The 12,580-nt window shown below is 34.4% G+C and overlaps 1 protein-coding gene across 1 annotated transcript; it reads right to left on the bottom strand.

Moving 5' to 3' along the window:
• Positions 1-9,499: 9,499 nt before the first annotated feature.
• Positions 9,500-11,107, bottom strand: LOC114354535 (uncharacterized). The gene is made up of 4 exons (XM_028306958.1): positions 11,024-11,107; positions 10,741-10,904; positions 10,149-10,289; positions 9,500-9,643 (listed from the first exon to the last, which is right to left on the bottom strand). Exons 2-4 carry the CDS (start codon positions 10,888-10,890, stop codon positions 9,500-9,502), a joined length of 435 nt encoding a protein of 144 aa, XP_028162759.1. The 5' UTR covers positions 10,891-10,904; positions 11,024-11,107.
• Positions 11,108-12,580: the final 1,473 nt, after the last annotated feature.

The following is a 12,580-nucleotide window of genomic DNA, read 5'->3' as shown; positions in this document are numbered from 1 at the left end:
TCGCTATGCTAAATACAAACTACATGTTTAGAACATTATTTTGTACTAAGATGGTAGAGCAGGTTTGGCAGTTAAAATTGTTTGTGGTCAACGTAAAATTGCTTAGAACAACAAATCTATCCATAAACACAGATGTAAGTAACAATAACCTCGTAAAATGTGTACCTACAATAATAAGTATACCTTAATTGCTTTATAATAGAAATTATATAAAGCCCATTTATTAAAACCCTGCCAATCAAGTTTTTGCTAGATCCTAATGAAGTTGTAGATAATGAGTTGATTAGCAGCAGTAATAAGATAGCGTAATCCACTTTCTAAAAGTACTTCGGTACTGAATCACTTTAAATATTTTTGTGACTAATATATCAGAAAACTACGGGTTAACAATAACATATTGGTTACAATCGATTTAAATATTTACAACGTGTCTAAATAGGTTACGTCATATTCCAGTTTTCTAATGCGGCGGCAAAATATTACTACTACCTATTGTCAAAATAAAACGTCGTAAAAAGCCTTATGCTCGTTTCCACCATCAATCCCTAATTTTTAAGTGACGCCTTTGAAAACAAAATTCCTATTATGTGTTACCATAGGGGTCACTTAAATATTAGGGGTTGATGGTGAAAACGGGCATAAGACTTTGAAAATCAACTACATAATAAGATTATTTTTATGAGATACAAAAGGTGTGATATCCGCTTTAAACAGCGTCCCGTAGACTCTACTACGAAACTACAATGCTACGAGAATAGCGAATATAATCTACTTGCTATCTTTTGTCTGTGTCAGCTTGCACAAAAGCACAAACAAGTAATCCACTGCTCTGTATCTTAAGGCCATATTGTCGTCAATAAATGGTTTAAACAAGAATTATAATCCCTATATTTGTACCAGCAGCGCCCGCGCAGGCTCACTTTCACTGTTGGCGGCCGCCAGCTGGTAGACCCCCCCTCCCCCCTACCACGTCCGCCATGTTCTGCCTGCGACTGCGCAACACTGCCTTACATTCATAACTTAATAGTTGTCTAACAAGTGATTGAGAGAAATACCTTTATCTAGCTGAATCACTGAAATGCTTGCGAGAGACCTATTTTCTAGACAAGTAGTTATTCCTGGGAAGTAGTATGTTATTTATTTAGTATATACGATCGCTAGTATAGTTAGCAAAGCTAATAAATTTGCGATACATTTCAATCCAAGAAAATACAACAAAACTACATGTATACCTGTATTCACAAAAATATTACTAATGCGCGTGGACGCACAGGGTGACACTCAAACCAAACAGAGCTCTATTCAACGCTGTGCGTTCGATTTTCTGCTTCAATTATGCAAGCATCGTTTGTGAATACGGGCGTTCTGCAGTTCCTATACCAACACAACTGCCATTACTCAACACCGTTGCATTTTGTCACATAATACATCATTCATTCTATTAACAATTTAAACAGTTACTAAGTAATGCAAGCTTAGCTTATTGAAAAAACCTGCCGTTCGTGCGTGTAAAAGATTTTCCGTTACACTTACATAAGAGTAATTTGCACTTTATTTGTAACTCTATAAGAACTGATTGCAACTGATTGCAAAATGCACACACTGGTCACGAAGACTTTTCATAAACATATTTTACAGAAACAATAAATAGTCCAAGATTAATGTACTCGTACCCGCTAATGGAATTTGGAAATTAAATTGTATAGGTAATTGAAAAAAAAACAACTACTCTTAACTAGACATTACTTTATACTATTTACAGTTGGATACCGACGTGAAAACATTTAATTTACGTAAAAGAACGGTCAAACGCAAAACAATATCCCGCATCGAGAGTTCTGTACAATGACAATCCCTCTAGATAATTCTAAAACTCCACCTTGAAACATAAGATCTTTATGTGGGATTAAAAACATTTTACTTTGCAAATTATGAAGTCCAATATAAAATTTTAACTTTGGAACCTTTATAAAAGACTCTCGTTTTCAACTTTAAAACATTACCTACACAATCTACACCATGTCTTCACCCTTCATAATTTTGCACTTGTGGTTGCAATTTGTCTCTAATCAATCAAGTAAATCAAGTCTGTGTAACCTGCGTATCAGCTGGACGTAAAGGCGCGCCAGAAAACTGCTGGAGCGTGTCCTAGCAGATGCGACCTTGCATATACCACCACCTTTGGACGAATTCAAAATGTAGCTATGCCGTTATTCATTCTACATATATGACTTGTATTCTTGAATCTTTTTATTAGACCCTACGTCGTATAAAATTATTTCCGTGGATCAAAGTTGTCCAAATCCCTTGAGGTTTTACTTCTGCTCTTTATTTATTATTTGCTTTGCCCATACTTAATTGACGTGAAAATTTACAGTTTTCGCTTTCATGGGGATAAGTATTCTTTTGTAGAGCAATTAATGAGTTACTTACCTACTATATTTAGTAGGTATAGCCTGAGTATAAATGTGAATATTTATCAATACCTACATTACTTTCATTAAACTGTATATTTTAAAAAGTAAGCATTTAACTTTACGAGAAAATGGCAATCATTTACATTATGGGTAAACGTGCTGATGATTATGATAAGCCTTGCACTTTGCAAGTTGTAAAAACCAGTTCCCTTAATGTAGCGAGCAACAACCTCTCGACATCTTCCGGAAAGGACCCAAATACACACAAATTTCGGGTCATATTTGCACATTTCTTGAACACATTAAATGATCGTATTTATATAATTTGCAGTTAGGGTCAATAGTCAAACAGGAAACTTACGTATTCCTTATGTTTACCAATTTACTTTAAAATAATACTCGTAAAATCTCTACATACGAGTTCATAAGTGTATCGTATCCTAAGTGAAATATCACCTACCTATTGTTCAGATAAATAAATAAATAAAAAAGTGCTAAATAAAGTTTTACTCTACAGAAGGCCCAGTAGTTGTGATGTTTATATGTATTGTATATCTGTGATTGTACCTATCTATAAAAATGGCCGGGTAATGAAAAATCTAAGTTTAGCTATTAGGTATCTCATATTCGTCGCAAGTAACTTTTATATTAATATGATATTTCTGAATCATTTTGTTAGGTAGTTATAAAATTACGTTGTGCGAACTCATTTACAATTAATATTTTTTATTTATAAGTTATATTCGAATGCTTAAGTAACATTTTATGTAACAGTGAATTTACATAAAAATAATATTACATTACAATTGAAAACTGACAAAATAATTATGGTACAATCATTAATTACATTGATGAGAGCGTCATTGGCCATCAAAAAATTGCAAAACTTTTGAATCTTCTTCTCAATAACAATAGATAAACTAATAGGTGCCTTTTCAGTTTACGTAGTTGTAATTATTGAGAATTTTTGTTTTCTGAAATTTTCTACGAACTTAAATTTAATTGAAAATCTGTGGCGGTAAAAACATTAAACCTCAGTTATAAGTTCAAACCTTGAAATAAAACAAAAAAATCATGAAACAAGTAAACCTTAGTTTTACTTTTTGTTGTGTTCGAGTTACCGATGGGCCATGAGCAAGAAAATCCATACAAAAAAGAGAAAGTAGGCCTTCGCCGGCCGACACCGCGGACATGGCCTACGAACGTTTGAAGCCAATGGTTTTTGCTTTGAATATTTCGTGGGCACAAATACATAATGCGTTTCGAATACAATAATAACGCAAAACTATAAAAAGATTAAATCTGTGCGTGAGACAATAAAAAAATATTGATTTTTATGAACCTATACCTATATCTAAATAATTACTACCTATTTTTAATACTGATGAATAAAATTGTAGGTGGTATTTTAAAGTTACAATAGATATTTATTTAAAATATTGGTTTCACTTCTGTCCTATTCATATTATGTTTTTAAATTGCAACGTCACCTTATATTTCAAAACGATTTTAACTAAACAACATAAAACGTCAAAACGCTAGTGCGTTGAAGTCTTTTGTAGAGCGGTTCGATCGTTATTAAATTGTTGCGCCCGCGCTTACAACACGCCCGCTCTTATGACGTAGCCTAAGGCATTACTACATTCGTTATTATATCGCATTATAATAGCACATTGTTGAAAACAGGTTTATCCTAATTCTGCAAGTTTATATCTATTAAAATAAAAGCAATATTTGGATTTCGGAATCTTTCAACAGTTTTTTATACCTAGGTACTTATCAGTATCTTACAACGCAAAGAAATTAATCGACTTTTTTACTTTAAGCGTTTCGACACATAATACATTCTAATTAAAGACTGATTGCAGATAACACTTTTTACACAAACATGTTCATTGTTCGCTCTAATACATTAATAATGCTAATCATAATCCACTTTCTTCCGGTCAAAGCTAGTCAAGGCTATGGTGCATAATTGCTGGTCTGTACTACTGATTATCGTCCGTAATATAAGAATATGATGCATGAGGGCATGCGGCATGATCAAAATGCTAACACTACATGGCACAGTGTAAAGTGTACCTTACTATTAGCAACCTAAAGTTAGATAACTTAACTCTACATGCCATTGCATTCTGAAAAAGCAAGCCGTATTAATCACTTGTGATTTCACACCAAGATTTTGGGAAATATGCGAATAGGACCACATCGTGTTTCGGCAAACGATGCAAGGAAGGTTGGCTATAAAAAGTTTCAATGGAGTAATAAAAAATTCACGAATTTTAATATGATTAGGTTGAAGGTTTTGGAAGTGAAGTGTTTCAGTTATTTCGCTTTATTTCTCAACTTAGTCAACGATTATTTGTACAGTCGTAAAAATCTTGAATGAAATATGTAGAGCTACTGTTCAGTGTGTTCAGGAGAACGAAAAGAAAAAAAGTGAAACTACATTTGCACACAAATGTTATGCAAAAATTACTAAAACACATATTAGTCACTCCCTAATAAATATTTAAACAAATGTAGTTACTTCAACAATGAAACTTTTTTTCTAGATAACAACGCATCGCAAAAAATTAGGTCATGGTTAATAAAAACGCATGTAAAGAATACGTCACAAAGTTGCCTCTGAGAAGAGCCATGTCATTATAGTCTAATGATTTTCAATGATAACGAATTTCTCGTTTCACGATATGGTTTGTGGAATCTGTTAGGAAACGAGAATAAGTACCATTTGAGTTTATAAATATTGCTTTATTAGTTCATCGAAACAAGGTATTTTCGTTTTAAAATAAACAGAATTGTAAACGAGATCAGACTTTTTTGGTATCACGGTCGGCCACGTTTCTAGGTCTAGCTTAATAGTGTCATAAGTATTCTCGAAATTCCTTGAATGTAATTAAACCTCGTCAGTATTGCACATAGAACAGGTCGGACTGCGCAACATAATGTTATTAATTAGCTAATTTTGTTTTAATTACGTCTGCATCACAAATTGTTCTTTTGCGTATACTGAGAACGACCCTCTGGCGGAACCGGATGCGTTCGCGGCCTTAGGGTAACGACGCGTTGGTTTTCTACTTCAGTGTGTTTTGTGAAGGCAATTACAGGCCTTTACAACAGACGTTCAATATAATTAATTAATGTATTAGTTGAACATAGATACACATTTGTTGTGGTTGTAAAGCTTCGCCAAAGCCAATGATATCATCACGATTCTAAAAAAAATGTAAGGATCGATTCATAGGCTAGATCTTACTGGCATTTAAATAAAATGTGAATGTCACGAAGGTCACTTCTCTATGTATGCAACATTGGATTGTCTTTTTAATTGTTTCAACCATTACCAGTGGAACAAGATACGTAGCCCAACTTCTTTATCATGTTTTATCTACATCTAAATGTTAATATACCTAATATTAATGAATTTAGAGGCCGAGCTGTACGAGTAAAACTACAGCTCTTTGTTTTCCATTCTTACTTCTCCCATGCCAACGCCGCCTACATTCACTTTTGTTTACGATTGCGAATATGTGCCCAGTAACACGCGAAACCAAGCAAAAGCTAGTTTTCAATAGACCATTTATTATCAATTTATACGCATTTACGAGCTGTCGCAAGTTATTTTTCCGCAGTACTCAAGTACGCGTAAGTTTCACAAAACAAGGCGATTTCGAAACTTTCGAAAAAGAAATCATGCAATCGGCCGTTAATAGAAGCTTTACTGTCATTCATTAGAATCTACTTTCGATGTCTAGCAAGTACGGATCCTGATACTTACAAGACTGAGTTATGCAATTGATCACCAATTGCAGTCACCCTCGCATACTTTCGTAGCTGATCGTGTACAGCCTCGGGCCGGAAAGGTCAGCTGTTGGTGAAGGTAGCAGGTTTAGCAGGAGCAATTTGAAGTAAAATAGAGCTTACCGTGAGGGTTGGAGAAGGAAGAGTGGTGAATAAATCCAAGGGAATACAGGTGTTGTCACTTCACTGTGTTGTTGTGTTTCGTGGTCACTCGCGGGAGTTCGTGCGTGCGCATTGTGCGCAGGCGCCTGTGCTCGGTCGGGTCGCCGCGCGCTCACTGCGGCCGCGCCGACTCTCGACCGACACGCTCGCACTTACGACCCCTTACCACAGAATAAGTAATAGTACAGGTACAGAAGGATTACTCCGCAAGACGATTTAAATAAATGCGAGTCTTGCTACGACGCGATACAGTGGAATTCAGCTCGCACAGCACTACGTACCTACAATTTTATTCACCTACAAGTTTTGTCTCTTTCTATCGCGTGCCTCTGAACTCTTCTTACGCTGTTAGGGTTGCTGTCTAATGAAAAAATAATTAAACTACTTATTTGTAATGAGGTACGTATGTAGGTAAGTATGCATTCATTATGGAAAACCTTCATAGTAGGTTAGGTTCCTATACTATCCTAAGAATTATTGATTACCNAGCTGAATCACTGAAATGCTTGCGAGAGACCTATTTTCTAGGAAAGTTCCTAGAAAATAGTGTGTTAATTTAGCATTAATTATCGATTTTATAGTTATCGAAGCTAATAAATTGGCGATAAATTTCAATCCAAGAAAATACACAAATATTACTATAAGGTCTCACAGTGCGCGTGGACGCATAGAGTGACACACAAACCAATCACAGAGCTCTATTCAACGCTGTGCGTTCAATTTTCTGCTTCAATTATTCAAGCATCGTTTGTGAATACGGGCGTTCTGCAGTTCCTATACCTACCAACGCCACTGCCATTACTCAACACCGTTGCATTTTGTCACATAATGCATGCATCATGTCATTCTATTAACAATTTAAACAGTTATTATGTATGCAAGTTTGCTTATTGAAAAAATACTGCCGTTCGTGCGTGTAAAAGATTTTCCGTTACACTTACATAAGAGTAATTTGCACTTTATTTGTAACTCTATAAGAACTGATTGCAACTGATTGCAAAATGTACACACTGGTCACGAAGACTTTTCATAAACATATTTTACAGAAACAATAATAAATAGTCGATTTGGAAATTAAATTGTATAGGTAATTGAAAAAAAAAACAACTACTAACTAGACACTACTTTATACTATTTACAGTTGGATTCCGACTTGGAAACATTTAATTTACGTAATAGAACGGTCAAACGCAAGGCAATATTCTGCATCGAGAGTTCTATACAATCCCTCTAGCTAGATAATTCTAAAACTCTATCTTGAAACATAATATCTTTATGTGGGATTAAAAACAAATTTTGCTTTGCAAATTATAAAGTCCAATATAATATTTTAACTTCGGACCCTATAAAAAAGACTCTCGTTTTCAACTATAAAACATTACCTACAGTCTTCACCATGTCTTCACCCTTCATAATTTTGCACTTGTAGTTGCAATTTGTCTCTAATCAATCGAGTAAATCAAGTCTGTGTAACCTGCGTATCAGCTGGACGTAACGGCGCGCCAGAAAACTGCTGGAGCGTGCCCTAGCAGATGCGACCTTGCATATACCACCACCTTTGGACGAATTCAAATTGTAGCTATGCCGTTATTCATTCTACTTATGACTTGTATTGTATTACTGAATCTTTACATTGATATTCTACGTCTCCCTACGTCATATAAAATTATTTGAATACGATCGAAGTTGTCCAAATCCCTTTGAGGCTTTTCTTCTGCTCTTTATTTACTTTGCCCATAATTGACGTAAAAATTGTCAGTTTCGCTTTCATTGGGGATATTCTTTTGTAGAGCAAATAATGAGCTACCCACCTACTTTATGTATAGCTTGAGTATAAAAAATGTGAATATTTAGTAATACATTACTTTAATTTAAGTGTATATTTTGCTATGTGTTTGTGTGTGGCGCTGTGTGAAATCGTCCAAAGATTTATTATTATTATTTCTTTATTTATATTTCTTTCTTAATTTTAAATATTTTTTTATTAAATTGTCCAAAGATTTATTATTATTATTATTTTAAAAAGTAAGCATTTAACTTTATGAGAAAATGGCAATCATTTACATTATGGGTAAACGATGCTGATGATTATGATAAGCCTTGCACTTTGCAAGTTGTAAAAACCAGTTCCCTTAATGTAGCGAGCAACAACTTCTCGACATCTTCCGGAAAGGACCCAAATACACACAAATTTCGGGTCATATTTGCACAAGATTTTTGAACACATTAAATGATCGTATTTATATAATTTGCAATTAGGGTCAATAGTCAAACAGAAAACTTACGTATTCCTTATGTTTACCAATTTACTTTAAAATAATACTCGTAAAATCTCTACATACGAGTTCATAAGTGTATCGTATCCTAAGTGAAATATCACCTACCTACCTATTATTCAGATATGTACGTACACAAGCACTAAAGTTTTACTCTACAAAAGGCCCAGTACTCAATTGTGATCTTTACAGGTACCTATCTACGAGTATAAAATAGCCGAGTAATGAAAAAACTAAGTTTACATACCTTTACTGAATAAACATTTTTTCTTTCTTTCTTTCTTTCTTTCTTTCTTTCTTTCTTTCTTTCTTTATATCACATATTTGTAGCAAGTAATTATTAAGTTATTAATATGATACTCGTATTTCTGAATCGTTTCTTTAGCCTAGTTATAAAATTACGTTGTGCGAGCTCNCCAAGTCTCGCAACTCAGTTATTCTACGGTAAAAAGTTGTGAGATCCATGTAATGCCAAGTCCAGGCCAGGAAATCTTTAATGTTTTACATAAATATATTGACTTGGCCATCGCATGAAAACACGTGTAAATTAAATTATTTAGTGCGATGGCCAAGTCAATATATTTATGTAAAACATTAAAGATTTCCTGGCCTGGACTTGGCATTACATGGATCTCACAACTTTTTACCGTAGAATAACTGAGTTGCGAGACTTGGTTTTTTTGACAAGTATTGTTTTTGATGGGATGTATTTATCATTAATCATTCAAGAATGGACGCGATGAGAATCTTATACTTGCTAAACAAAAGTTTTACATATTGAAAAATATGTAAAACTTTCGTTTTGGCAGTCGAAACGAATAAAACATGCTTTTATAGAAATCATTTATTTTGTTGCAGCCGTTTTCGAGGGTTCCGAGTTCGCGTCAGGTTTCGGAGAGTCTTCCTGCAGGGCCCGTCGTTAGAGGTCCGAAGTGCTTTGACGCTCTTTATGGCTTCCCTAGTTAGATGGTCATTTTCGTCTCGCTGTGAATATACAAATGAACTTTAGTTACAAAAGTATGAAATCGTTAGTTTGAAAAGTAGCAACTCAAGTTTCAAAACAGTTGATTCCTTAACAAACTTAATGTATAACAAATATGAAGAGTTAACATGAGCAGTGCTCATTGAGCACTGCAGTTAATTTTTAATTTCTAGATGCTGCAACCTTTAAAGGCACTTCGCTATATCAACTAGTTACTCACTAGCTAGTTATAAAAACACTTATTCGCTTAAAATATTTTTTCAGAATATAAATACATGTTAGTACTTCATCATCATCATCATCAACATTTCAGCCACAGGACGTCCACTGCTGAACATGGCCTCCTCCAATGATTTCCACAATGGCCTGTTGGTGGCGGCCTGCATCTAGCGCCTTCCCGCTACCTTTATGAGGTCGTCGGGGTCTTGTGGGTGGACGTTCTACGCTACGCTACGTGACCTCCACTCCAGAACCTAGCTGCCCCATCAGCCGCTTGTTAGTACTTACTCCGACGGTATGAAGCAACATCTGGAGGCCGCGTATTTGATAGAACACCATCATACCAAACTGGAAGACCAAGACTGCTCCGAAAAACATCAGGACCAGCCACATCATCGACCAGCTTGCGGTCGTGCGATCAATGCGCACCTGAAAATATTAAATGGGAAATAAACTGTAATTCTAAGAAGCTTAAAAAGGCTATACTTAGTAGGTAGATAAGCAAAGAAATACTGCGCAAACCCAGCTAGCATGTTTTGTTGATACGGCTCAGAAGCAATAAAGAAGCATAGATAAGAGTACCTATTTATTTACTGTACCATAAGCTAAGTAAGCGGTTTAGCTGTTGCTAGCGAACTACAAAGATAAGTTGGCAAAAAACTTGCCTAAATCCTTCCCATCTCTTTAGCCTGCCAATACTAACGCTCGTATTCACAAAGATTACTATGAGGTCTCACAGTGCGCGTGTACGTACAGGGTGAAACACGAACCAATTAGAGCTCTATTTTACGCTGTGCGTTTGATTTGCTGCTTCACTTTGCAAGTATCGTTTGTGAATACGGGCGTTAAACCCTATCTATTACAAACAACTAAATCTTACCACGTTTGCATCCACATCGTAAAGAATGCCAGTCGCCGCCTGTCCGAAAAGCTGGTCATCAATCCAAGACAAGATAATGGAATAGTCAAATTGCAGCAATAAAATCCCAAGCATGAACATGCAACTTAGCAGTATCAATGATGATACCATTTTGTGAAATGATCCTGTAACATAAAAATGCTTGCGTATTAATGAAGTAGGTACATAGTCTTAAAGTAAATTAACGTGCCTCTCTTTCACAGTTACTTAATTAGTAAATAAAATAAATTATAATAAAAAAAACCTATTTAATAGCCAACTAGCATCAAAACGAATTACAATTATAAAAATAAAGCATCATATTATTTATACTTTATCACGATTAATGTAGAGCAGTCAGGACGTTTGTTTAACTTTCTGATTCAGAATGAATTATTGCTATAATGTGTCTATAAATTAATACCTAATTTACCTTTAACCCTTATTCAAACGCGAGCTGGTATGCATTTTTTTTACAAAGTTGAAGTGGATTTTGGGTAATTGTGGGTCACTTATTTCATATTTTTGATCAAAATTTATAAAAAAATAGGGGAAGGGGTAGTTTTTTGGGTGGTAAATAATTTACCATTATCCATTCATGACTACAAATTATTAAATGTTGGTGGTAAAATAGTTACCATTGTCCGTTTTGGTTTATTTTTGGTTCTTGACTAGTGACTTCCTCTTGGTTCTACCTATATTTTATTAAATATTTCGGGAATGAAATAAATTTATTGTTTTTATAAAAAAATATATTTATTAATATTAGTTATTATGCTTACAATTAGGATGCTTACCTTGAGTCTGAAACTAACAATTCACTAATTACGTAACGTCAAAAGGTTACGTAAATAGTTATCAAAATAACTTAAAATTTATCCAAATATTTATTTAGTTTTATTTGTGCACATACAAAATACAACAGTTTTTTTATATATCATCAAACTTTTGTCAAGACGGGGTCGGACAATGGTAAACTATTTACCACTTCTTTAAAATGTCTAAATTATATGAATAAATCAATTGCAGACGTTGCCTATAAGTGAGATTATACAATAAATGTTATAGTTTAGGAATTTGAATCGAAAAAACACTTATCAGAATTTTCATTGAACAAAGTTTCAAAAATACCAAAAACGCGCGCTAAAAACTTGAAATTTTTCACACCAAAACCGTTTGGTTGACTTTGACATTACCTGACAGTGACAAATGACGTTGAAAAGTTGTAAAATGGCATAGATAAGTAAAAAAATATATTTAAAAATATAAATAAGTGACCAAGATATCTTTAATTATTACCATTTCGAAAATTAGGATCCTTTTTTAAAAGTAAACAAAGTGGTAATATATCTACCTTTATTTGAATAAGGGTTAACGCAACCAATTCACTTGTTGTTTCCTATTGATATGCACAAATATTTGTATATCAGTGATTATTATCTACACGACACGTAATAATTAATAGGTAGCCGTTCGCAGGTGATTTTATCAGTTGGTGATTAGACCAGTCTCATATCTCACCAACAAAAAAGTTTTGATTACATTACGTGAACTATAAAAAGTGTCATTGTTAAACAAACATTCATGCATGTTTAAAAAGGTAGAAAACAAAATTCGGCCTAAAATTTTAGCCTACGATCAAGTCCCGGGACGTAAACCTATGGGCACTTTCCTATTTCATGATAGTCAAAATTACACATGGATTTATCATACAATCAATACTGGAAAACATAACGCAGAGCCTAATGTTTAATGCTGTCAGATCGAGCTGTTAGATCGGGCTAGGATACCTTTAACGACAGCAAGGACAGGCAAGATGAGG

Source organism: Ostrinia furnacalis, unplaced genomic scaffold, assembly GCF_004193835.3.
Source record: "Ostrinia furnacalis isolate ACB-3 unplaced genomic scaffold, ASM419383v2 OfSCF2054, whole genome shotgun sequence".
NCBI classification, from domain to species: Eukaryota; Metazoa; Arthropoda; class Insecta; order Lepidoptera; family Crambidae; genus Ostrinia; species Ostrinia furnacalis.
The sequence above is the reverse complement of the archived record's forward strand: the minus strand, read 5'-3'. Positions and strand labels throughout refer to the sequence as shown.

Excerpts from the sequence above, each read along its gene's own strand:
- LOC114354535 (XM_028306958.1), bottom strand. The coding sequence starts at position 10,890 with ATGGTATCATCATTGATACTGCTAAGTTGCATGTTCATGCTTGGGATT. Across the intron at positions 10,290-10,740 it reads ACGATGTGGATGCAAACGTG|GTGCGCATTGATCGCACGAC; the intron begins GTAAGATTTAGT and ends TAATATTTTCAG. Across the intron at positions 9,644-10,148 it reads TGTTGCTTCATACCGTCGGA|CGAGACGAAAATGACCATCT; the intron begins GTAAGTACTAAC and ends GTATATTCACAG.